This window comes from Camelus dromedarius, chromosome 21 (genome assembly GCF_036321535.1).
Source record: "Camelus dromedarius isolate mCamDro1 chromosome 21, mCamDro1.pat, whole genome shotgun sequence".
NCBI lineage: Eukaryota > Metazoa > Chordata > Mammalia > Artiodactyla > Camelidae > Camelus > Camelus dromedarius.
In genome coordinates, this window is record NC_087456.1 from 22,626,128 (window position 1) to 22,652,727 (window position 26,600).

General features: G+C 46.8%; 2 protein-coding genes and 1 long non-coding RNA gene across 4 annotated transcripts in view; 2 read left to right on the forward strand and 1 right to left on the reverse strand.

Moving 5' to 3' along the window:
* TP53BP2 (tumor protein p53 binding protein 2) overlaps positions 1 to 12,599 on the forward strand; it is a 54,320-nt gene extending 41,721 nt beyond the window's left edge. For both annotated transcript variants that reach the window (XM_031438436.2, XM_064477274.1), the window contains exons 13-18: positions 435 to 1,210; positions 2,929 to 3,066; positions 3,945 to 4,078; positions 6,528 to 6,694; positions 9,399 to 9,598; positions 11,788 to 12,599. In XM_031438436.2, coding sequence (XP_031294296.1) covers positions 435 to 1,210; positions 2,929 to 3,066; positions 3,945 to 4,078; positions 6,528 to 6,694; positions 9,399 to 9,598; positions 11,788 to 11,829 — 1,457 coding nt within the window. In that variant the 3' untranslated portion in view covers positions 11,830 to 12,599. The remainder of the gene's footprint in view (positions 1 to 434; positions 1,211 to 2,928; positions 3,067 to 3,944; positions 4,079 to 6,527; positions 6,695 to 9,398; positions 9,599 to 11,787) is intronic.
* Positions 12,600 to 14,814: 2,215 nt separating this feature from the next.
* CAPN2 (calpain 2) overlaps positions 14,815 to 26,600 on the reverse strand; it is a 48,974-nt gene continuing 37,188 nt past the window's right edge. The window contains exons 13-21 of the mRNA XM_031438437.2: positions 24,860 to 24,896; positions 24,256 to 24,321; positions 22,918 to 22,975; positions 20,942 to 21,006; positions 19,931 to 19,999; positions 19,312 to 19,390; positions 17,727 to 17,843; positions 17,418 to 17,476; positions 14,815 to 15,685 (exon numbers count right to left, since the gene is read on the reverse strand). Of these exons, the coding sequence (XP_031294297.2) occupies positions 15,662 to 15,685; positions 17,418 to 17,476; positions 17,727 to 17,843; positions 19,312 to 19,390; positions 19,931 to 19,999; positions 20,942 to 21,006; positions 22,918 to 22,975; positions 24,256 to 24,321; positions 24,860 to 24,896 (574 nt within the window). The 3' untranslated portion in view covers positions 14,815 to 15,661. The remainder of the gene's footprint in view (positions 15,686 to 17,417; positions 17,477 to 17,726; positions 17,844 to 19,311; positions 19,391 to 19,930; positions 20,000 to 20,941; positions 21,007 to 22,917; positions 22,976 to 24,255; positions 24,322 to 24,859; positions 24,897 to 26,600) is intronic.
* LOC135318798 (uncharacterized) lies at positions 22,037 to 25,086 on the forward strand. Its single transcript, XR_010377169.1, has 2 exons — positions 22,037 to 22,598; positions 23,854 to 25,086. It is a non-coding gene; the product is annotated as an uncharacterized LOC135318798 (long non-coding RNA).

Consider the following 26,600-nt stretch of genomic DNA (forward strand, 5'->3'; position numbering starts at 1 on the left):
TAATTTTGTAAGCCAGATGCTTTCTCACATTGATTGACTTTAGAAAAGTGAGAAGCAGTGGGGTAGTGCGTATTTAGTTTTCATCTGGGCACGTGAAACGATCGCCAGTTTTCACTGATTCTAAATTCTTTTCACATTTTAAATTTGGATGCTGTGCTCAGTGATTTCTTATCATTGACAGCGTTTTCTTTCCTATTGGTACGTAGAGTGATGGTGCCTGTTTACAATCAGGATTTTCATTCTGTAATGAGTTTATTATGCAGCTGTGGAAACCTTGCTTTGTCATCTGTTATTTTTAAAAATTAGTTGTACTGAAGGGTACTGTGCAATAACTATGAAATTAAAAGAGGCTCTAATTGTTGTTAGCTTTGTCTATTATTGGCTAGTTTTGTTTAATTAATACTAATCAGGCCTTTTTTCCTAATTCCAATTAGTATATGGCAAGCCTGTGATTGCTGCTGCCCAGAACCAACAGCCGCTCCCAGAGAACATTTATTCCAATAACCAGGGCAAACCTGGCAGCCCGGAACCTGAACCCGAGCCCGTTTCTTCAGTTCAGGAGACGCATGAAAATGAAAGAATCCCTCGGCCACTCAGCCCGACCAAACTACTGCCTTTCCTATCTAATCCTTACCGAAACCAGAGTGATGCTGACTTAGAAGCCCTCCGAAAGAAACTGTCTAATGCACCACGGCCGCTCAAGAAACGTAGCTCTATTACAGAGCCAGAGGGTCCCAATGGGCCGAATATTCAGAAACTTCTGTATCAGAGGACCACCATCGCCGCCATGGAGACCATCTCCATCCCAGCATACCCACCGAAGGCCGCTTCTGTGACTGCCAGCCCAGAAAGCCCAGTGGAAATCCAGAATCCGTATTTACAAGTGGAGCCAGAGAAGGAGGTGGTCTCTCTGGTTCCTGAGCCAGTGTCCCCAGAGGACTTAGGAAGTGCCAGTACAGAGAGCAGTGATGTGCCAGCTCCTTCTCCGGGCCTTGAGTATGTCCCCGAAGGAGTCCCAGACAGCAGCCCCAATGTCCAGAATAGCTTGGAAGAACCAAACCCAGAGGCTCCCCCTCTGCTGGAAGTGTACCTGGAGGAGTACCCCCCCTACCCGCCCCCGCCATACCCGTCTGGGGAGCCAGAAGGCCCAGGAGAAGACTCTGTGAACATGCGTCCACCTGAGATCACCGGGCAGGTTTCTCTGCCTCCTGTAAGTAACGTGGTATCTCGTGGTCACCGCATAAGCCGTTTCTCTGGCCACAGCCTTCTGGGTGGTTGATTGTTATAACTCAGTGAAACCCCAGTGAGGACTCATGGCCATTTGCAGAAGAGGGTTTGTGTTTAAATTGCCTTGGCACAGCGTGGATCTCATAAGTGTTATCAAAATTTAATATATTCTGTGTAAAGAACATTTTAATTTTTTAGGAAGAACCCATTTCTTTGTGAAGGAAACAGTTTTGTCCTTATACCTGTAAACACCACGTCCGCTGTTTCTTCTGCAGCTGATGTTATGTGTGAGGGAGGCAGCACTCGACTGGCGATGAAAGACCTGGATTTGGATCTTCTGATCACTAGTTTAGCTCTGCGAAATCAGGCAGATGGCTCGACTTCTCTCACTGGTGGTTCACTCTTTCAACTCTTTTTCTAGCAGTGAAGTTTGTTTTCAATGTACTATTTAGGTGGAACCTCAAACTTGCACCACTGCTAACGGTGGGAGGGTTCTGGACGGCTGGGGGCGGGGAGAGGTGATGGGCAGAGGGAGGCGGGCGCCTCTTCACCGCTTCCTCACCCTCGCCTGGTCTGAAGTCTCTGGGTAGCATGACGACCCCGTAGGTGTCCTCAGGCTCTGACATTAAGTTATTCTGAAGCTTTGTATGTTTTGACTTGGACATATCTTCCTCACTCCTTCCAAATGCTAAACTTTTCTTTGGAAGTTTGTGATGTCACTTTGAAATCGGAGAGAGAATACTGAAACCCCAGAATGCCTTTCAAGTCAGTTTTTTCAGTTTAATTTGAAGTTGTTTTGTTTCAGTAGGATAGCAAGCTCTGAATTTTTAAAACCTGGGCAAAAGCAAAATAGCATAGTGTAAGGGTTTTTTTAAAAAGTGCCTTATATGTTTGATCCCTTATTGCATCTTTTGGATGTGATAGTATTCAAAAATAATGATTATCCAGAGTTGCTTTAACTACTACTTACAATCAGCATTTGCTTAGAAGTTTTATATAGTAAACATTGAAATCTAGGGGGGGAAAGTTTTAAAATAGAGGTTAACACTTTTTGAACAACTCTGTGCTGCTAAGTCCTGAGGCATGATTCTCTTTGCGTGTTAAACATGTAAGATTCTGTCATTCTCTTCCCAGGAAAGTGATTTACACATTTTTTCCTTCTTAGTTCAAGTAAAATAGAAGCCACTATTCCTTACTTCTGTTTGAAAGTGGGTATGACTGTACTATTTGTGAGTTCTTTGATCACAGTCATGTAATGTTTACACTTTTCTTTTTTTCAAGCAACAATAACATTTTAGCCATTGCACATTTGTGCAGTACATTGATTCCAACTTACTGTTTTTCAAAACTCAGTAGCTTTCCACATCTGAAATAAAATAAGGAAAAGTATGTCTTGACTAATTTTGATCCTTGACAGAAAACCAGCCTGCTTACCACTGCAGGCTGTACCCTTAGCTTAGTGTTACCCAAATGTAACTTCACTAGGTTTTAAAAAATTAAGTTCTTCCCACTTTGTTACATGGGTGTATTCACTAAGCTGTGTATTATGATGTATATACTTTCCTGAATAATGTTATACTTCAATAAGATGTGCTAAACATACATATTTTTAAAGTTCTTTTTACTGACTCTGCTGGGATGTTGTTTTGGTTTCTTTTACTTAGACGAGGGTCCTTGATTTTCCATGCATTTCTTCTGCAGGGCAAGAGGACAAACTTGCGTAAAACTGGTTCGGAGCGGATCGCTCATGGAATGAGGGTGAAATTCAACCCCCTTGCTTTACTTCTAGATTCCTCTTTGGAGGGAGAATTTGACCTTGTACAGAGAATCATTTATGAGGTATGATTGAAGTAGTGAATTTCTTAAATACGGCCTTGTATTTAGTTTTAAAGCTCTAATCAGAAGGCTACTTTAGAGAAATTGTGCTTTTAAGTTACTTTCTTTTTAGGGGAAGCAGGGTTATTGTGAGGAACTCTTGATCATACTCCAAAACAGGCTTTGCTGTTTTCAAGGTGTGGCTATTAAACTTTCCATAGTGCAGAGTTTCAGCTTTCCCTGGGGGTGCTTTTCGTTCTCCGGGAGATCATGACCCTCCTTTAAAAAGTGCTCATGTATGGATTTGTACTCTACAGTGTTAAATTACAGATGTGGTCTCTACTTTTCAGAAGCCTGCTATTTAAAATATTTTTAGTTGACCTTTTTTCTTTTCCACGGCAAGTGTGACTTCCCCTTAGACACTAATTTGTGGTGGGAAGTTGGAGGATAAATAAACAAAAATGACTGTAAGGATATAGTTTCTGGGACTTCTTCAACTTTTAAGAAATCTTTTTATAGTGAGTGCCTGCTTGATGTCTGTCTTATTCCTAGAATTGTCCTTGGTATAGTGTTCTTGGCTCCTGTAGGTTTTAATTATGATTTAGAAAAAATACTTCAAGAATCTATTTTTGTTCTGTTGATGTCAAGAGCCAGTTAATAGTTGGCATTTTCAGGTGACAAGAAATTTGAGTGATGGTCACTCTTCTTCCTTTTTAATTTTTTTTTTTTAATTTTTACTTCGGGTGCAGGGTATGTAATTAGGTTTATTTTTAAATTTATTTTTAATGAGGGTACTGGGGATTGAACTGAGGACCTTGTGCATGCTAAACATGCACTCTACCACTGAGCTATTCCTCCCTCCCCCTTCCATTGGTTACCCTTCTTCTTAATTGGTGTTCCAGGTGGATGACCCAAGCCTGCCTAACGATGAAGGCATCACAGCTCTTCACAATGCTGTATGTGCAGGTCACACAGAAATTGTTAAATTCCTGGTACAATTTGGTGTAAATGTCAATGCTGCTGACAGTGATGGATGGTAAGGTTTTCTTTCAAACTCCATTCATGCTTCAGTTGTATCTGCTGTGTAGCAACCGAGGAGCCATGTTGTTGGTGCTGCTGGAAGGGAAAGAAGTCTGTGAGGGCGTGTTTTCAGGCTGCTTGTCGTCTAGAAGGAGAGACATGGTAGACGTTTTTAAGGAATTAACGTCCTCATGTATCAGTCATGTAATAGATGGAGTGTTAGAAATTCAGTAGTTAAATAATAAAAATAAGAAATGTCGCAAAATGGTACACAGTTCATTAGCATGTCTCAGCAAATCTGAGAAATGCTCATTTAAGCAAGGTCCCCCATCCCCTGAAACGTCTGTGTGTCTCTAAGAGGGAATTATAATTTGTAACCTTTCCCAAATGGACCACAGAATCCTTTTTTCATGGAGCATTTTGTGGAACTGGTATGTGCATAAAACACAGGCAATAATATTGCAAATGATGAATATTATTCTTCTTAGAATAATGTATTCTTATTACTAAGTAATAAGAAAGGTCCACATAAGTTACTGTCACTCTTGATAACTATAATTGAATGGACAGTAAAGTTTGTATTTTTTTTTTGAAAAAATAAAATTTTTAAGTTATGATATGCTTTTTGGGGGGAAAGCACAAAACATTTACTTCTTTGTGTATGAAAAACATTTTTAAAGTTGTAATCACAACTTTGTATTTACTCAAGTATTTTAATTTTATAGTCTATTTTTCTCTCAATATGGAGAATAGTTATAATATCAAATTTACATGTACATGCATAGAACTTGCAGGTGCCCACGTGCATAGATTTGAAATTGCCTCATCTACCATGTGGCTCTGGTTCATTTATCATGATTGTCTCTGTCTTTCTAGACACTTAGGGTGTTTTCCAATTTTCTGTTTGTTATAAATAATGCTTAGAAAGAAGCATTTTGGTTGCAGTTTTAAAAAGTCATAAAAAATAATGTGAACCCATTGTGGAAAATGTACAAAATAGAGAAATGAGAGGAAAACAAGCCATCTGTACCCTACAATTAGAGGTAAACACCATTAATATTTTAACATATTTCCTTCAGGCGTATATAAAAATATATATATAATTTTTATGCCCTTTTTTTTTAGTTTAGCTCTCAATAGGATTTTTTTTTTAAATTGAGGTACAGTTGATTTACAATATTAGTTTCAGGCATACAACATAAGAATTCCAAGTTTTTATAGATTATACTCCATGTAAAAGTTATTGTAAAATATTAGCTATGTTCTCTGTGCTGTACAACATCTCCTTGTAGCTTATTTATTCTATACCTAGTGGTTTGTACTTCCTATTCCCCTACCCCTATCTTGCCATCCACCCCCCACCCCCACTGGTAACCACTAACCACTAGCTTGTTCTCTGTATCTGTGGGTCTGTTTCTGTTTTGTTATACTCGTTCATTTGTTTTATTTTTTAGATTCCACATACAAGTGATAACATACAGGATTTGTCTTTTTTATGCCAAATTTTTTAGTTTACCTTTCTAGCATGAGCGAAACAGATTCTTAATGTGTCACAATGTCTTTGTTTCCCTAATATTGGGAGTCTAGATTATATATAATTTTTCACTTTTAAAAGAGCCATGCAGTTTAAAAATCTGTAATAGTATTCACCAAACTATTAATGATAATGTTCCAGGATGGGGGGTGGGGTGGGGAATGAATCTCTGAAAGGCGCAAGGGGAATAAAATGAAGAGCAGAGGGAAGAAAAGGATAAAGAAACAAAACTTCGTGTACTTCAAGGCCTGATGAGCATCCTCAATCCCGTCTTTGGAATCTGGGCAGTGGTACTGGCTCTGCTTCCACAATTACTATGAATCTGGAGTTACTTATATTTCATTATGAAACATTTGAGATGCTGGAGGAGGTTCTCTGTAGTGGTATTCCTAAATTCCTGCTAACATAGATTGAAACGTGAATTAAATTGACAGTTGTTTTTCCAATTAAAATTTAATTCAGATTTAAAAACACATCGGATAGAAGTAGCTCTCTATGTGCAAATTAATTCCCTCAGAACTGGTGGTGATAAAGGGATATTTAAAGGCTCACGCTTTGACGAAGGCCTGTAGTTTAAAGACATGTCCTCCACCCTGGCGGAAATAATTAGGCTGGGTGCTCCAGAACATAGAACTAAATACTTTTTATCCTGCTTTAGACTGTTGCACAAATTTCATGTCCTTTTGCTCATTTCCTTGATTCCCTTCACCCTCCACCCTAGCCCCAGTGTAGTCTGGTGCCCCGATTTTTACCTTTGTGGCTATAATTCTCTGATGGGCTCAAGTATCTATGTTTAACTGATTTTTTAAAAACTGTGTAAGAGGTTTTTCAGAAGAAAGGGCTTGGTGGATGACAGGCTTGAGAACTTTCTCAGCAGGTGTCATTCAGCGTAGGGAGCCAACTCTAGCTCTTGCTGTGTCCTACTCCACAGGACCCCACTGCATTGCGCCGCCTCCTGTAACAACGTCCAGGTGTGTAAGTTTTTGGTGGAGTCGGGGGCCGCCGTGTTCGCCATGACCTACAGTGACATGCAGACTGCTGCCGATAAGTGTGAGGAGATGGAGGAAGGCTACACCCAGTGCTCGCAGTTTCTTTACGGTATGGAGCGGTTAGATTTTCGTGTATCAATTATTGCATTGATTTATCCCACATCTCTAGGGTATAATCTGGTAAGCGTTTTTATTATTTGGGAAAGCGTATTTTGTGTTGTACGTAGTCCTGGGCACTGAAAATAGGGCAGCTTCAATCCCAGATGTGAATGCAGCTTTTGTGTGTTTGCCTAGAAACAGCTATTGTCAGGGGCATCTTCAGCTACAAAAGACAGTGGTGCAGCATTGGATCTAGCGCTGTTAATGGCTTTTGACCTTCAAAAGTTCTCTAGTAAGACGCAGTGCTTAGCGTGTGATGCTGCATCTTTGCAAATAAGTAAACAGAAGGGAGAGGCTCAGGGAGAACCACAGACCACAAGTCCTCTCATCTCTCGGCTCTTAGTTTTTATTGTTGATATTTATGATTACTTTATGTTCTGAACTCTAGGTCAAAGAATGATTTTGATACATTAACCGATTTTAAAATTAATGTGATATATTAGTATGTACTTCCTTATATTAAATGTATTGGCGATCAAGCTGTATTTAAGTATGGAATATGATTTTTAAAAACAGCTATGGACATTTGATTAGAGATTTTTAACTATGGAGATTTATGAACTATATCATGGACACCAGGAGTGTTTCTGACATAGATGTGCAATTTAAGTAATGATGACAGTAGATTGAACACGGAAAAACCCACGTGTCCATCTTGGGAGACAGAACCTTCGCCCTCTCTGACATCATCAGAGACCCTGTCCTGATGTCGTGCCTCACATCCGTGGCGACTGCCACCTTGAATTTTATGTTTCTCGTATTTGTCATCCCATGCTTTTTAAAAATAGTTCATCACCTCTGTATAAATCCTATAACTAATATTGTTTAGTTTTGCCTGTTTTTGACCTTTACATAAAAGAAACCATACTGGTGATTCTTTGGCTGGCTTTTTTCGTTCACCATCGTTTTTGAGATTCATGTGTGTTGTTGCACATGGCTTTCGTCTCTTTTCACTATGCTGCACTGTCCCATTTTAAGATCATATCACGATTTGTCTTTCCATTCTGCCTTTGGTGGACGTTGGCTTTATATGCTTATTTGTTCAATGATAAACGCAGCTCCGGTGACATTTTTGTCCTCATCTTCTGGTGTCCGGCTAGACCTAGAACTGCCAGGGCACAGGGACGCACGTCGAGCAGAGTTCCTTCTGCTCCGTGTTCTCTTAGACCCTTGGTGGATTTGGAATCATATCTCACTGTGGCTTTAGTTTGCATTTCCCAGATTGCCAGGGATATTGAGCATGTTTTTGGCCCCTCAACATTTTTTCAAACAGTAATTCATAGGTCTTAGTTCGGTAAATAGCAAAGCAGTGACAAATTTTCTTCCATTCCTAAAGATTTCTTGGAAATGAGATTCGGGTTCTTATTTTGAGTACACAGAAGTGTCCAGAATTTCTCTCCTACCACCTTCCCCATTCCTGTCCCAAACAGGTAATGAGTCTGGCCAGCTTTAAAACTCTGTGGAATTACAGTTATAGCAAGTCTTACCTGTCCTCATGAATCTCACTGTCAGGCTTTGCATGTCTTGTGTAAAGAGGAAAGTGGAAAATTTACTTGTCCTCATTAGTAGAAACCTGACTCTCAAGATTGGCAGAGTCTTCCTTTGGAACAGAACGATTTCATTTCTCGTTTCATTTTGTGCAGAGTGAGACACTGCATGCTGCATCATATTAATTGATAGAGGAAAAGTAAGTTCATAATTAATAATTTAGGTTCACATAAGCCAAAAAACCTGACAATTCAAAAGCGGGCAGATACTTTCCTAGCTTTTCTAAAAAGGTGAAAATAATAATGAACTCTGAATTGCTCAGAACATTACTGTCTGTTTCCTTTCCTTCCCCCCCCACCCCCGTGTTGCCTGCTGTCGCTGGTTGTTCCTGCTTAATAGCATTGCCCTGTAGGGTGGGAAGGTGTACATGGGGAAGGGCAAAGCCTAACGTCATAGTTAATCTGCAAATCTGTTATTAACTCTGGTGAAAAGTGGACGTTTGGGGATTATTTTCCCTCCCCAGTGTGGATTTCAGTATCTTTTAGAATTCTGATTCCAGTTATTTTAGAGTTGACTGTATGTAGACTTTTATATCATGTCTAATGTACCTGGCCATATTTCTGCATTCTAACATTTTGGGGTTTTTTTTTTTTTTCTTTTATTTTTCCCCATTTAGAAATTGATAGAGACCACTTTAAGAGTTACAACACTTTTGGTCTTTTTTCTCTGTAAGGAACAAAAATGTTTCCAGAGTTCCTTGGTCACTTACACTTAGGAGCAGGCTGAAATTTGACAAATGCGTCATTCACTTTTTTAATATCCTAGACACAAACAGTTCTTTTTTTTTTTTAATTCCTGGGCTTGTGAAAGTTTTTGTATTCTGAGTAAGACTAGTTTTGAGGGCTGCTTATAAGGCGTTGGTTAGTTTTTAGAGCTGGTTTAAAGATGACAGGGTATATGAACTTGTCTTTTATGTGTTGCCTCTGCACGGCTGGCCTTCCTATCCTCCCACAGCCCTGAAAAACTTATTTATTGAGCATTTAATGAGGTAGTTCTGCCATTCCGGCACATCCCCATTTCTTTTCGTCTGGTCTCATAGAGCTAGAAGTTCTTAGCATGATGTACTCTGAGTTGCTTATCCTGTGCTGTACCTTACATGGTTTCAGGAGTTCAGGAGAAGATGGGCATAATGAATAAAGGAGTCATTTATGCACTTTGGGACTATGAACCTCAGAATGATGACGAGCTGCCCATGAAGGAAGGAGACTGCATGACGATCGTCCGCAGGGAGGACGAGGACGAGATCGAGTGGTGGTGGGCCCGCCTGAATGACAGGGAGGGCTACGTTCCACGCAACTTGCTGGGGGTAAGTGAATCTTCGATGTGTCGGGGAGGGGCTCTGGGGAGACCGTGTGTCCTGGATGCAGGGCGGCCTGGTGCCCTTCATTCATGAGACTCGGGATTTCACATTTCTGATTGTCTTAGACTTAAAACCACATTTTCAATGATTCCTATTATGATCAATAGCACATGTACGTGTTTGCCAGCCCCCAGAGGTCGGGGTCCTGTCTCCATTTATAAATGGAGTGAAGGGACCTGGATAATGTGATGGAAATTGAGCTTGTGACATTGGAACTAAATCTTGAATTTGTTTAAATCAGGATTTGTCAGTCTGCTACCGAGCTTGAACAGGGCACTGGAGACAAGATTCTTTCTTCTTTCTCTATTGCTGGGTTTTAAGCTTCATAAAAACCAAGAAAACAATCAAATCGTATAAGCACATATAAACCGATAACACATACGTCTTAGTATGAAGGACCCGCTGCCATCAGGCAGAGAGTCTCAGGAGTATTTCAGGAAAAGGCTGGTATAGTTGGCGGAGTCTGATGTACAGCAAATGGGAGATACTTTTATTGTATTTTCATCTTCTGTTGGGCAGACACGGTCTGTGCCCGCAGGGAGCTTCCGCGTCATGTGGAGGCCGAGTGCCCGGGCTCCATCTGTGAGCGGCCCGCTGCCTGGGCGTCAGTCTCTGTGGAGTCTGTTAAGAGGGCGCCAGTGTTGGGACCTGGCTGCCTGGACTGTGGCCAGTGTCTCCTCCTGATTCCTCCTTCTCCTTTGCGGTTGGTGTGATGTACGGTGTACACGGCTTCACACGTCCCGACTGCCGCCTTCCTGGTGGCAGAACTTACTAAGTAAACATTTGGGATTTGGACAATATTTCTTCATTTGATCATTATGTAAGTTATAAAGAATAATGAAAATGAAAAAAAATTAAGCCATGGAGCCCTTTGAAAAAGCTTTCAAATTACCAGGCAAAAGTAGAAATATAAAGGTGGCTCCCTTTCGAGCCCTCCCGTTCGCCTCTACGTCTTCAGCTCCAGAGAAGTAGACTCACGTGTCCTTCTCTAGGGAATGTCAGGGCAGCAAGCACGTGTGCTGGGAAAAGCTCTGCCTCTTAGAAGTAGTTGCTTATTTGAGTCTTATTTTAATTTTCTAACGAAGTGGTCTGGTAGCTAATGAAACACGGGGAGAATGATCTGTTCCCGAGTGTGGAAGCAGCTGGTCGGAGGCCAAGCTCTGCCTCCCGTGTGTGGCTTTCCAAACAGGCTGGACTGAAGGTTTTCAGTTTAATGCACCATCAGTATTCTTCGTCCTTTGGAAATCTCTCCTGGATGGAAGTGACCTCTATGTAACTTCTTTGGGTTTCTTTCGAGGTTTTTTTTTTTTTTTTTTTTTTTTTTTTTAAAAAGGAAATTGCATAAATGTTGAAGTTTTAGGCAGAGGCTCAGATATGAGTTTAGAAAATTATGTTGGCTAAATATCTTTCTTCCCGGAGAAAAATGGCCCTTTATATAACTCTGATTCGTCAGTTAGCTTTTCAGTCTTGGCTGGAAGTCTGATCGACTTTCTTCAGTGAGCTTTTCCCCCTTTGTCTTGGGGAGCATGAAGAGGAGGAGGGTTTTGTGGAGTTTGCCAGTTGGATTAGTTTGACTTGCTCTTGGCTTTGGGACTCCTCCCCGGCTCTGGTCATGGGAAACACAAAACCAAAAACTCCACCTGTCCTTCCTCAAATCTGTAGACTTTTAGTCTTGTGGCATTTCGTTACTGACAGCCATCCATCCCATCACACAATGTGACTTCCACTGTGAATGAAGTAAAAAGAAGACTTTTCAGTCCCTCTCTTTTCCCCTGGAATGGAAGCTCCACATGCTGGAGCTCAGAGCACGTTGCAAATCACCTTGAGTTGTTTGTGGTCCTTCTTAGACTTGACTTACAGTTCAAGTCAGTAGGCTGTGCCATGGGGTGATTGCTCAGAGATGCCATGGATTATATATCGTCACCATGGCATTGTCCCTGTCAAGGGACCTGTGACCTTGGACTGTTCTTTGGATCTTTGGGCAGCTCTGGGTGCTTCACATCGCAAGTCCTTTCTTTGGTTTAACCTCTTTCTTGTGACATCAACACCTGCCCCCAGCCCCCTTCATTTCTTGAAATTTTGTTTTACTCCCATGCCTGTGCAGTATGTAAATATTTAAAAAATTCTTTTTACAGCTATACCCAAGAATTAAACCAAGACAAAGGAGCTTGGCCTGAAACATGGCAGAATTTTAGTTAATGAAGAATTAATCTCTGCTACCACTGAGAAGAAATAATATGATCATTTGGGGCAAAAAATTTCACGAGACTTATTTTAGTGACAAAGTAACTTGAAAGCCATGAAGAATGCACTCTGGAAGCAAATGAAGGGCTGGAGAAGTCAGTCCCTGTTCGCAGAAGATGTTCAGCACGAGGGAACGGAGCTCGCGAGGAAGCTGACTGAGCTGCATCAGGGCTCAGTGTTCCATGTGGCACTCAGAAAGATGCACAGCGACAGCCCTGTCCTCTGCTAGAAGTAGGACCACTTATTGGGCTACTGGGAAATCAGCGTCACGTCCCGCCTTTTAAGTTGGTGTTTTCCAGCACCTGCCCCCATACCTGTCCTCCCGCCAGCAGTACCAGGGCCATCATGGTGCCATCTGATGTCCCCCAGCACCAGCAGGCCCCCAGGGGACTCGTGTGAAGGCTTGAAGGTGCCGCACAGGTGTGTTGTCTGTGAAGAACTGTCTTGGTTGTCAGTGAGCAATAACTTTGATATGAGTTCTTGTAGCATCTTAAGGATTACACGTTATTTGAAATACTGAAACCATGCCACACTACAGGTAATTAGATTTAGAATCTTGTTTTTAGGCTGAAATTTGAATCTATATTTATTGTCTTTTGTATCTCAGAAATTAGAGACTTGCTATAGACTCACTCATGATATTTGTCAAGATCATAGCTGACTTTAAAAACAATTGTAATAAAATTAAACTTTTTGACTTTAAGCTTTTTACTGGCTTTAGTTTTTTTCCTAGCTTTGTTTAAAGTTCTTAAGCCATTGGAACACTGTACCCAGGTGAAAAATAAGAAGTATTTCTTTGCTCAGTTTTGCAATTTGTGAGTTTTGTGGTGGTCTTTGCTACAGAATTGAGTTTTTTTTTAAAGACCGTGGTGAGAGAAACTCGTACCTTTACCTGGAGCCTCTGATAGGCTGTTCACTGTCCTCATTTTGTTTCAAATTCTTCACAGAGTTACATACGTTGATTTATAGGATGGAAACTTGTGTAGCCGTGGTCCTGCACATCATTTTATTAATATGTTACCACATTTGTGAATTGTTTTGGAACTCATCTTGCTTAATGGAACTAGTTCATTTAATAGAAGAGACAAGTGAAAAAACCAACGGTTGCTCCTATTTCTATAGAAATATTTAAAGGTGCAGGAGCAGGAACAGGTTATGAAGCAGATGGGGGCAAGGACCACTGTGGACACGGCAACTGTGACCGACACTCGGGCCTGTTTCTTTCTGGTCTCCCCTATGACCTTCTCTTCATGTAGCTGAGGGCGTACTGTTTAAACAGTTCCGTGTTCTCCTGTTTTATGCTCCACGTTGCATCATAAACATAACTTGTAACGACTGTATAGCACTGTCGTGTAATTTATTCTGTCGTACTGAACACATGGCTGTCTTCCAGTTCTGTGTTGTAGCTGATGCTGTAGTCACGCCTTCAAGGCAGCAGGGTTTTTAGGAGCGTAATGTGTAAACCTAGCTTTGCTCAGAGTCCACAGCAGTGGAGCCACTGAGGAGCCTGGGCTCAGGGAGGCGCGGGACACCGCAGATGGCGGGTTCCCAGGAGAGGAAGAGGGAGTGGGGGGGATGCGAGCCGAGAGGAGGATGGCTGGTGTGCTTTGTAGGATTTGGCTTTGGAGTAAGAGGTGACCCTGGGAAGCAGTTTTAGCAGAGTGGCTGGGCCACTGGCCAGACTGTAGAAGATGAAGGAGTTACTGAGAAGGCAGAACTGGGGATCTAGCAGGGATGGCTGCGGCTGCTCAGGAGGCCTGGCTCTGTGGAAGGAGGGGAGGCAAGATGCGGGGGTGTTTGGTGTGTGACCGCGCGGGGAGCTCTTGGGCCTGAGTGAGGGCTGCGGAAAGAGAACGTGCAGCCGGAAGAGAGATGCCTGGCTGACAGGCTGAGGCTGCAGGTCAGAGCAGAGCCTGTGGAGGGCTTTTCTCCTGGACTTGGCACGGGCAGCAGAGAGGGTTTAGGTTGCGGTGACTTCCTACCGGCTTGGAGGTTTGGGGGGGATTTTGTTTATCTTCAATTTTTTCCCCTGTAAAATCTCTCCCATTCTCTTCTAAATCTTCTTTAGATTTGCTATGGTAAGCATATACCCTAACTTTATTTTTGTTTTAACATTATTTCTTATCCTGTGACTGAAAGAGAAGTGGTGAACTTTGAGCTGCAGATCAGAGTGCGCCTGGAGGGGCCTGCACCCAGCGCAGCAGCCCAGCCGGAGAGGTTTGGGGCAACCTCTGTGGATTGGGGGTGCCTGCCTTTCTCCCCCCAGTTTCTCCTGTCCCCTCCCATATTCCAGCCATGTCTGTCAGCACCCTCCTCTCCCTCCTTCCCTGGCCACACTTCCCTGCCCCCTGGAATCCTGAGTCACTGGAACATCTAACCCTCCGGAACACAGTACTGCTGGACAGAGATCGCCTACCCCAGGGCACTGCTGCCGGTTCACAGTTGCCACCGCCTCTGGGCCCTCAAACACTTAACCTCATGTGAGCTGAATTTGGGAAATCCGTCTTCCTATCTTTTCATGAAATAGGAGCCAGCGTTTACCTCTCTCAAGTCATCTTTCAGCTTTCCCGTCTTGCTGATTCCTCAGCTTAGCTGCACGTCTCCCTGGCTCCCTCTGGCTCCCTACACCAAAGTGACACGTGGGTGGCAGGCAAGGCAGGAACCTGTCTTTGCCTCTTTAAGAGACCAAGAAGCCGTAGACATTGGAGCCACAACAAATTTATGGTCAATTATCAGAGCTGCTGGATTGGATTTTTTTAAAAGTTTTATAGTTCCACCTTGAGATGATGGGTGAGCTGCCCTTTCCTCCCAGGACGGGCACTTGCAGAGGGAGCGAGCACGCCTTGCTAACATGGAATAGGCTGTCGTCAGGGGATGCTTGCCGCAGAGCCCCTCCAGGAAGGACAGTGGACATGTGATTGCTTGGGCAACTCTTTATTTAACAGTACATCTGGAGGAAGGTAAGGCAACAAGGCAGTATTTTTCTAACGTTGCTAGCATTTTCCCAAGGAGAAGCCGGGAAACAAGCTTGCGTCGTTTTCACAGATGGTCCTCTATGACCGTCCCCGGACCCATGCACAGATGCGAGCGGTGGTGAAGTTCGGGGAGGTCTGAGGCAGGTGCCAACAGCTGTGGTGTTTTATCGTAAGGGGCTGCGGACCCGACGCCCGTGTGGGTGAGCGAAATCCCTTTAGTACTCAGAACGCGCAGTGTGTGAGACCAGATGTGCTCAAGGACTTGAGTTAAGACATACTGTTAACCAGTTTTATATAAAACCTGTCTCTTACTTAACCCAAATGACAGAGCTGTGCTTCTCACCTGGCTTCTTCAGAAGCCTTCGTGATGTATCGTGTTTTTCTATTTTACTCAAGGGAGATGGTGATCCCTGGACTGCTGTCCGTTAAATGCCACAGCTGCATTTTTTTCCTGATTTAATATTGCTATAAATGGGAAAGTGTGTAAAAGTAAAAAGTGTGCATACTATGTACATCTGAAGGTTTTCTCTAAGTTTATCGAGCGTTAAGCGACTCACTTGTATTTAGTATAACACTATGCAAATCTTTCACTTTCATAATCAAAATAATGATACTTTGATACCTGGAAGTTCTGCTTTCTCAGGTGGACAGTATCATTATTTTCAGCTAATTATCAGTTTAAGTAAATGTTCCCATAACTTCAGGATCCAGATAAAAAGTTTCTCTGTGAAGGGTTAGTCCTTGGCTGATTTTCCTTCATGAGAAGTCTTCAGGCAGGTTAGTTAGAACTTCAGAGTACTGAAAAACACAGCCACTGCGGGAGGAAAAAGCAAGTCAGCTCAGTGACTACTTTTAAAATTTAAAAGTCTGTTTAAGTCCCTGTGGATTATCCTGAAAGACTGACCACTGTACCAGAAAAGCTGATCAGGGGTTAAGATCTCAGTGCACTAACTCACCTTTTTTCCTACCTGATTTTTACAGGTCTAGCTTTTTACAGGCTGGTAAAATCAGGTAGTCATAAATCATACCACAGCGTTGACTGAAACACATGAAACTCAGACACCATGAACCAGCAATTTCACGTCTCTGCCTCCGAGTCACCTCAGAGGTCGGTTTGGGGTGTGGAGAGCCCTTAAACTAGTGGTTCTCAACCCTGGTTCTATATTGGAGTAATCTGGGGCCTTTAAATCAGATTCTGGTTGAATTGGTCTGGGAGGGGCCTGGACAGCAGGACTTCTGCAAAGCTCCGCAGGTGATGTCACCTGCAGCCAGGGCTGACCGTCACTGCAAACTGAAGGGGAGACCTTGCTGTCGCAGCCTTGGCAGAAAAACAGTGGTGTATGGGGAACTCATGGGACCCGTGGAAGACAAGGCTTAGAAAAGGGGGGAGGGACAGCCGGTGGACAAGATATTGCTCAGAGGAAGCGGGGAGAAGGACTGAGTAGGCCGGCCAGCACAGAGCAGTGGGAGCTGGGGAGGAGTAAGATTTCCAGTGGGAATGAGGAGGAGGCTGGTTTCCTGAATTCACAGGTGGCATGTTCAAGTCCCAGCTGTATTGCCTCTACCTTAGATGGCAGTTTCGGGGAGGGGTATTTCCTAGGCTGCGCAGAGTTCTAAGCAAGTCAGTGTTCTTTGTGACTACCTAAAATTTATGTTCATTTGGCTAAAGTTACTTTAACATAACAGAGTGAAACAGCTGTTTAATTGCTGGGTTCCTCCTGAGTTCAGGTTCAAGGAAACGAGTTGTCAGTCCCTCACATTTGTCCTTCCTACCACTCTGGTCCATGGGACATGTCATTCGCATTCAGCACTGGCCACCTGACCCCGCCCTTTGTCACCTGTGTGCCCCAAGCTCAGCTGCCCCACGGACAGAGGAGGTACCGGCTGGAGGCAGGTGAGGATGAAAGTACACCCCAGCTGGCTTTCTCTGAAGTGAGAACTTTCTGTCTTCAGCTGACAAGAGAACATTTGCGCTCTGCTTTTTGTGGAATTGGTATAGTGACTGGCTTTGGATTGGTGATCATTTCAGAGGTGGGCATTGCTGGGGTTCCGGGCACATGAGTACAGTCATTCTATTTGGCAGCTTATTTACTATTGATCGTTTTATTCTGAAGGGGAGGGAGTAGAGAAAAGTCACTTGCTCAGAAAATATTTTAAGTAGATCTAAGAACGACAGATCTTCCCAAACCCACTTGAACTTCACCCACAGGGTTTCTTTGCAGAGCACCTTCTCCTGGGCGTGCTAATTAATTAGCAGGTCATTTTTCTAAATGGCATCCTGCAGCCGCCCTCCTCTTATTTTAATCTTGTGCAATTCTCAAGGCAAAACTCATGGGAGGAGAAACCGGGTGTGTTTCTTGGACTTGAGAATCAATAGGTAGTTTGGAAACGCCTGCAAACGGCCGTGCACTGTGGGACCTGATAAGCATTTACAGCCCGTCCCCAACAGACCGAGATTCCGGTCAATAAGGCACGGGTCTCTGTCGCCCGAGGAACAGCCCTCCTCCCTGTCCCCTTGGGGCGCGGCTGGGATGCCGCAGACTCACAGAGATCAGGTCGAGCTGGATGGTCCCGGTGTCCTCGGGATCCAGCTGCTTGAATATCCCTGTGGGGCAGCCAGAGGGTGTGGGGGTGAGTGAGCGGGAACAGCAGGTGGCCCACCTCCCCAGCTGGCAGGTGACTTCACTGGACGTCACAGGCTGTTATTTCTCCCCGCTGTCCCCAAATTAAAGAAGGATTTTCCTTCTCAACTGGGCAGACCCGTCTTGGGCTCAGGTGGCTTCGCCCGTGGTGAAGGGCTGGCTGCTTTAATCCCCAGGGCGCTGAGCTGGATCTTTCCCCAGGTAGGCACTTACTGAATAGTGTTTCCAGTCGAACCAAACACCGAACAAAATTGTCAAAATCGATGATGAGCTGCTCATCTGCAAACCGAGCGACAACGACCTGGTGGAGCTGACAGGGCAGCTTGAACCCTGCAGTGAACATGCAAACCGATTGCTAAGAGTTAGGCTGCACCCTGGGGCTCCCTCCCCCTGGGTCATGTGGAACGGGGATGGGGGGAGGGCGGGGGGATTTAGATCACAATCAGAACTGCTCTGCGCCCCACCACCCCCTGCTCTGAAACTTTATTTTACAAAGCTAGTGCCTTGTGCCGATGCTGTTTCCACACTGTTCACCTCTACCTGGCCTCTCTCCTTACTGACTGACACCTAAGACCCTCCTTGCCTCTTCCTACTACTCCCGTGGTCACACAGCTTCAGGCTGTCAACCACACCTCCTTTTCTGTTTGCTTAGCTCTGAATCATCTTGGAGACTAGATTCTTCCTGGATGTATGTGTCAGAAACTGTTCAAGGTTAACTGATATTAATTCTTGTAAATCAACTGTACTTCAATAAAAAAAAAAGATCTATTTAGTTTTAAAAAACAAATGCATATAATGTTGAAACAGAAAAATTTTTTCTTCTATAGAATATAGGTATATAATTTTTCTAGAACAGAAATATATTTTCCCCTCTAATATGATGAAGAATAGAATTTCAAGAACACCTGTGCTTAGAAATATACATATATATTAAAATGTTTCTTTAGAAAAAAAATTATTTCTCCCTTTATCCATAGTGGTAGAATTTTTAACAAGCCGTGGCTGCCGAGAATCAAGGCTGCCTTTCGCAGCTTTCCTTGCAGTCCCACTGCCAGGACTTAGTCACAAGGCCTGAGTCCTGGCAGGGGGACATGTGCCCTTAAAGGCAAGAAGCCCCTCTTTCCCACCTCCTGTCAGCCCACTGCTTGAATGTGGCGGTGGCAGCAAGCCATCCCACTCCTGCAGATAAGGGCAATGCTCTAAGGGCCGGTGACAGTATGATGGAAGGAGCCTGGGTCCCTGACTGCAGGAGGCACCATCCCAGCCTTGGATAGTGTGAGCTTGAGTTGTTCTGTGAGAGAAAGATGTATCTTGTTTAAACCACCGACTTGGGGTCTCTGCTGTGGCATTATATCCAGCTAATGAAAACCTCGTGTTGTCATATTTGTCCCCTAAGCACACAGGCTTCCACTCTGCTGTGTCCCCCAAGCTGGTGTCCCTTTTACTGACATCACATTCTGCTAGGGACTCACCCAAGGGTGGAGCTGGACATCCCATTTCTGCCTGACCAACCCTGTGCTTGAGAGGAGGGTCTGGGTGGGTCTGCTGAGAACTGCTTTGCCTGTGACCCACCAGGGCTCTCGGAGGGAAACTGAGATTCAAGAAGGCTTAGGAGGCAGAGTGTCCTGGACTCCATTTCATTTTACCAAATGGTCTTTAAAAAGGAGAATGAAAAGGATGTGTTGGTATTGAACCAGCACCTACTTCATTTCATACTTTACCAAACTTTGTATCGTATGGAGTAAGTTTTCACATACTCTGCAGATGGAAGAAAGGAAATACAGCTAGGAAGTGTTACCTGCTTCTTCTAGTGCTTTCCGCATCTCATAGGAGTTCATGGTACCAGATCTGTCCACATCGATTTCCCGGTAAATTTTCTGGAACATGCAAAATAGAAAACCATGACCCAAAAGGTGGCAGGTTACCTCTGTTCTCTGTGCTCAGTGGGGCTGAAGTCCCTCCAGCTCCGTGCTTCTAGTTTGCCTTGGGAAGAGTCACCCATTTCTGCCTTAAGTAAGTGTTTCGCCTCTCTCCGTGAGCTGGTTTATAAATATGCCCATCAGACCCGCCAGCCAACCGCATGAGCCCCTGTGAGTGTCTTCTATGCTTTTTGTACCTGAGCTGCCAAAAATCTAAACCACAAGGGGCTCCTCAGGCTTTCCAGGAAACTCGGTGGCTTCTAGAAGACCCTGTTTCTAGCCAGTCTGGCAGGGAGGAGACAGCCTAACTTGCAAAGTCTTTGCTTTTTCTGTTTGCATTTGCCCAGCCCTGTCTTCACACATCCTGAGCGCCATTATGGGTGCAATCCCCTCCCCTGGGAAACGTTCCTCCGCTGTCAGGGAGAGTTGCTGCATCCGGAAGTCCACGGACCCCACACAGATCCCCCGCCCTGGCCACTGGGTCCCCTGGGCTCTTACTTGGTATTTTTGAATCTTCGTCCAGAGAATGTAGAACTCCTTCAGGCCCAGCTTGCCACTGCCATCCGACTGCCTTCGGTTAAGGAAAGCTCCTGGAGTCTGGGCTCACGTGGGCCGTGTCCCCTGGTTTGTCGTCTCCCCTGGGGAGCCTGGTAACCACCACTTATTCATGGGGGCCCCTCACAGGACCCTCTCCTGCTCCTCCTGTTGGCTACAGCTCCCTCGAAGGGTTGGTGAAGGGCCGGATAGAGACCCGCTGGCACCCCCACCTCTGCCTGCTGATTGTCTCGGGTGCCCTGAAGGCCCAGGTCCTGCTGAAGATGAGCTGTCGGACGATATCCAGGGGTTTCAGGTGGCTTCTAACGGCTGGGCCCTCACCTACTTGGGGAGATCATTACTTCTAAGGGGCCTCTTGTGAGGGGAGCTACACAGGGTGCCACACACCCAGAGATGAAGCATCACGCAAGTGTGACCGGCCCTGCCCCACGCCCTCGGGAAGCATCAGGAATGGGGGAGGGGAGAGGATGATTAGTTGGCCTCGGGTGAGTGGGGCCTGGGGAGGAGCCGGAGAGAAGAGGACGGAGAAGGTACTTGGAGGGTGGGGCCCACACCTACAAACCAGGAAGAAAATCATGACAGGGAAAGATTCCCATCAGAAATATGGTTTAGGGGACACTTTCCTAGAGGAGTAATGGAAACACCGTCACTCAGGAAGCAAATCCAAGCTGCCCAGGGCAGAGACCAGTGGGCGGACTGGTGGGAGCGCCTGGAAGAGCCCAGGGCCCAGCTCACCAGCCGGTGCGGGCAGCCTGGGGGTGTGACCTCTCACTTGCCCTCATGTGAAGTTGTGCCAGTTTCCCTAGTGAGGGAGGTGAGCGCTGACAACAGGCCTACAACCCAGCAGCGGTCCAGCCAGCAGCTCTGAAGGGGAGACGGTGAGTGTGTGTGTCCGCCCGGAGCGAGGTTTCAGACTCCTCCAGTCTGTCCTCCCGGGCACATATTAAAGGATACGTCGAGCATGTCAACCATGATTTTGCAGGTCTCAATGCTGAAGCCGTCTGACTTGATATCTTGGCCTAGAAGACAAAATAAGTGACAGGGAAACGTAGAACGGCTCTGCCGGCAGAACTTTCTGCGATGACAGGAGTGTCCTGTATCTGTGCCTCATACAGGAGTCACCTCAAGTTATTTCAAATATCCAGATGAGGCTGGTGGCCACCACACTGGGACAGTGCAGAGGATGTGGGACATCTGTCTGACTTCTCTGTATGTTGACCATGGGCATATACGGTTTTAATCAATGCTTTTTAAATAAAAGAATGATAAGAGACCGGGCCTTTCAAAGCTCACAGGGTACAATAAGTCACCTGTGGTCATCAGGCAGGGACAAATCAGAGGCCACATGTGTTCATTCTAGGCTGGGACCTGTGAGAGGAAGAGGTTGACCTAACTGTCCGTCTGCAGGCATTTCTGGAGCCTGTGTGTCCCCGGCTGGGTAAGCACCCAGTGGGCCAGAGGCTGTCGGAGCCCCCATGCTCTCCTAGGTGAGTCCTGTCAAGCTGGTGGTTGGCAGGTTGGATGACAGCCTTGTCACAGACATGACTGTTCCCAGACTTCATGGGAGCCCACGCTTTCCATCAAGTCCTTGTAAAAGGTTATGACTGAACCTGTCTCAGAGTAGCCATTCTGGGCTCTGACCTGTCCCACGTCTGGGCGTGAGGCGGCCTGGGGCAGAAGACAGGAGTCGCCAGGCACGGGGAGGCCAATGCTGCACCCCCGCGAGGAGGAGCTGAGCCCGCTCCCCCCTCCTCCCCGCTCCTGTGCATTAACAACGAGGCTTAGTGTCCTCATGACGGCCACACATCTGGGGAGCCCGATGACCTCACTTGTGCCTGGCAGCTTCAGGGTAACACCATCTTCTTGTTACCCCCGGCCTGGAGGAGGGAGGCTGAGGATGGGACCTGCCCTGGGGACGCTCTGGCCTGGCCGTGCTGGCCATTCGACCCCTGGCCGGAGCTCTGGGACTCACAGAAGCTCAAATGCAGTGCGGTTCTTGGGACAATTTGGGGGGGAAACGTGTGTGTGCGTGTTCTCCCCCACCATCCCCTCTACCCGGCAGTGGTGATCAGCAGTGCGGAGGTGGACAATCAATCCTTTGATATTTTTCGCTTTAAGAAACGGTTACCAGCTGGAACAGTGTGGGAGAACCACGGCTCTCTAGCTCCTTAGCTGTGTCTGTTCTCTGAAGCCCGTCAGCCTGGGCTGGGAGCGGCCATTTCTGAAGACTTGAAGGCATCTGCCTGGCCCATCAGCTCAACTGAAGTGGCTGACCCTTCTCCCATCCACAACTGGCCCCGCATGAGGCTCACTTAAACACACACTTGGGAGATGAGGCTTTTTAATGTCATTCTCCTTCGTTTGAGTGAAAGAGGGACCATTTCTTTCTCCATTCTGGATGATCAGTGAGATGTCGTCACTCTGTCACTGTCTCCCTGCTACATACAGCTGGGATTCAGGGATGGGGATGCTTTCCGGCTCCCATCGTCTGGGCTGACTCAGCTTTTTTTTTTCACCAATTAATCATCTTAATAGCCACCGTTTATGGAGCCTTTGTGCTAGGCAGTTCCTACACGTCATCTCATTTACGACGTTCAACCCCTCTTAAGAGGTGAGTAAGAACACGACTATTTTGCAGATAAGGAAACAAGAGTCAGAGAGGTTATCTAACTCACTTTAGATCACAGTTAGTAAGTAGTAGAAACCTGGGTGTGATCTTTGACCTCCAGACTCCAGAAACCTTGTTTTAATCACATGGAGGAGGAACTTCATTCACCCAGTTCCTTAGCGATGGCGGCGGCGGTATTTACGGGGCAGCAGGTGTGGCGGTTCAGCCACAGGAGCCAAGATGTGGAAGGGGAAGGACTCCCGCGTCCTCTCACCTCCCAGCCCCAGGAGCAGGATGAGGGTTGTAAGGAGGGGATACTTACGCTTTGCTAGAACTCTTCTCAGGATTGTCTGCAACTCAAAGGCAGAAATCTCTGCATCCTGCGGACGTGCAAGCAGAGCATCGTTAGTGGCTCCCTGGGGGCCACAGGTGGCGGAGCAGCAAACATGAAATGGTGCCTGCTCCGGCCACGCCCTGTGAGGTGCGTGAGTCTGGGGTCTGCGGGTGTGCATTTCTCACAAGCCCCCTGAGAGATGCTGCTGCTGCCCCAGCCCGCACTGCCACAGCCCGAGTTTTAGATAGTGTTTCGCTGTGCAGTGTGCTCTAGGCAGAGCTCAGCCACCGCTCCTTTGCTGTAGGGAATAGAGTCAATTTTCCGCTCCACCCATGTTTGTGGTCTTTTGACTTAGTTCTCGACTCCATTCCTCCCACCCAGCCGCCTTCCTTTACACCCCAGATCCGGCTTCCTGGAAAGCTGGTTAGAACTGGCTGTCTCCAGGAGCCGGCCCGGCGCTTTCTCTGTGGCCCCTTAGGCCAGGGCTCCTCCCAGGTGGTGCAGGTGCCTCTCCTCACTCACACCACGTGGACCTGGGGGACACGCCCCGTTATTTACGACCAAAATTGACTGTAGTCATTTGTTCCTTCTTGAGGTATGCGGGCATGTGGCGGGGTGGGGGGGTGAGTGTAAATGTCCCCAGTTGGTGGGGAAGTCTGTCTTTGTGATGCCCCTTCCCCTGAGAAACCGGGGAGGGGGGCGGGGGTGGGGGGGGCAGGCAGGTGGAGGTGTGCAGTGGTGGCACCTGCTTCAGCATGCTGATGAGGAGGCCCAGGTGAGCTGGATGGTGAACACCGGACAGAGCCAGAATCCTCCATAGAATGGAGGAGAATGACTTTTTAAAGTTGCTGGGAAGAAAGAGGCTGGAATAACTTTGTAGCAGATGGAAGCCTAAATGGCTGAGGTTTTTGTTTTCTTTTTAAGAACAGGGAAGTCTAACGTATTCTTGCTGCATCCATGATTTAAAGTCCTCCGTCACCTCAAATAGTTTTGTGGAAATCAAGAAGGGTCCGAGTTCCATGTCTCAGCTGCAGTGGAACAGAGCAAATAACAGCCATATGGTGAGGCCCAGGGGTCCCAAGGCCAGAGGAACACAGCGCTGGAACCCACCAGAAAATGGAGGCCCCTGGCCAAGGGCAGAGGTCCTGGGGTGGGGCAGGGGACAGAGGCAACGAATCTGAGCAGAAATCCTGGTTACATTTGCAACTCCTCTTTGCCGTCATTCAGTTTGTTTCCTTTCTCCCCTTAAATGGAAGTCTTCAGGACAGACTGTCTTCCCCTTTGCATCCAGCAGGGTGCGTAACACTGAGGTTTGGGGACACTTACCTCCCCTGCCAACTGGGCAAACAGCCTCCGGAATCCATCATCGATGTCGTCCTCACTGACGTCGTTCTGGGAGGCGAGGCACAGATGTGAGACGCAGTGGACCAGCAAGGTGGCTTCCCCCTGCCCACAGTTACCCTCTCCCCCTCTCTCGGGCCTAAATTCTATGGTTACTGGGATCGAGACACAGGATGGTATGAGGAATTAGTAAAAAAATTCCCGAGTTGTATCTCTCAAAGCCCTTCAGGATTTACTGCTGAGTCACAACTCCTGGAACTCTAGGGGATCTGAGAAATCTCATCACCCAGTGCTTCCGTTTGATCGATGAGCAAACCCACGTCCAGAGAGGGGAGTGGCAAGAACCTCCACTGATCAGTGCAGCCGGGTGTCTCATCCTCCACGGCCCCCACGTGCACATGAGTGACCTCCCAGGGACCGCACAGCCAGGGCAGGAGCTCCAGACTCCCAGGCCAGGGCTGCATCCTTCGTTTCATGCTGTGTTCATCACGTCCTAGGGGCCTCCTAAGCCCTTGGGATTATTTTCTGCTTCTCTGCTCCTGGGTTGTTCAGGACAGAGTGTGGGTAGAATTCAAGGGGTTACAAGTACCTCTTCAAGGTTGGCCTCGATTTCATCGTCGACAGCCCTGGAAACAGAAGGAAACTGTGGGTTACTGGAAGGGAGGGGAGGGCGCAAAGGGAGTGTTGCAGAAGTCATTGCTAAAATGGATCTGTGACATTAAACCCAGCATGGGGTGGGCACAGGGGTCTTCTCTGCATAGCAAGTGCCTGTGATAACATGTCCCCTGCAGCAGAAATAAAGCAGAAACGATCTAAGGAAGTGTCGTGGCTGGAACAATCTGCAGAGCCCCGCGTCCCGCAGTGCTGGTGCCCTGGACGACTCACTCAGTTCCTGGCTTTGAGGAACAGCTTTTAGATTCCATTCGAAACACTCTGTGCCATCATAAATGTCCACACTGAGGACCACGCAGTGCACACTGCTGCCTGCTCACTCTGCTGAGGGCTGGAGAAGGCAGGCGGTGGGGAGGCCATGGGTGATTTCAGCTGAAGCTTGGGCGGTGGTTAGTTTATCCCACACTCAGTCCTGTGTGCAGAGCTGGGTCCTCTGCTCCCCAGTGAGGGAAGTAAGGTTCAGGAGGGTCTTCCTCAGGCCCCCTCGGATCCCAGACTAGGCCACCCAGAGACCCCTCTGCAGTGCTGACACCTCGCAAAAAGGGTAAGGGGACTTCTTGGTGCCGCTAGCTGGACTCAGCATTCATATCCTGGGACAAGGAAGGAGACAACTTTGAGGGGCAGGACAGGATGTCCTGTCGGGGTCGGGAGCTCCCCCGGCCAACAGGAGAGCTAGGGGAGCTGAGGCCTCCCTGGGACGGCGGTGTGGTTGGCAGGGAGGGAGAGGACTGAGGCTGACACAGGACAGTGTCATCCCAATGTCACCAAGTCCTGTTCCCATTTCCTTGTCAGTAAGGACTGTAGGCTGAACACACCAGGCTCCCTCCAAGGATCCTTCTGCTGAAGCTTGCCACGGGGAAGGGCCGTGCTCTCAGCTGCAAGCAAGACCCTTCCCATGATAAGCTTCAGCACAAAGAGAGAGCCTGTCAGAGGCAGGAGGGCTGCAGCCACGAGGCAGGGATGCTATAGGTTTGCGGCGGCCAGGCGCCATCTCCTCGCCTTAACAGCACCCCGGTTTTCTCGAGGGAAGTTATTTCTCTGCTGTGTACTGTGCTGGACCATGGGTAACCCTGCTCCTCCCTCCCCCCCACTGCCCCCTCCCCACTCCAGGCGGGCTCAGAGAGGCCGTGGACACCCTCTGCTGGGTCTCTGGATCTCAGCTCTGGGCCCAAGGTCAGAGGGGACAAAGCAGTGGCCATGCCCCCTGCTTCCCACACCCCGGCCCCACAGCGAGTCCTTGGTCCCTGCTCTTCCTCGTCCTGCCACTCAGCCTTCCATCAGTTCTAGACAGTTCCATGGCCTTCCGGTAAATCTGCTGCTTCAGTTGCCCAAGGCTGATTATCAAGCAGGCAAATGCCCTACTGCAGAAGCCATGTGAATTGAGGCCGTACTGACAGTGGTATCGGCCAAAAAGGGTCCCCAAACAGCTGGGATCCAGTGAGGAAGGGGGAGGACCTGGAGGCCTGGTGACTGTGACGGAGAGCGATGCTAGAAAGCTTTGAGGGGCCACGGAGACCGTCACTTACACCCGTGGCCTTGCCCGGCCACTGGACTGGGAGGGCAAGGATTCCGCCAGCACTGCCCCAAATGACAGGCGTTCCAGCTGTGAAATTAGATTCTGCATCTTGCTTTTCAACAACCCCTTTCTAATCAAAAAC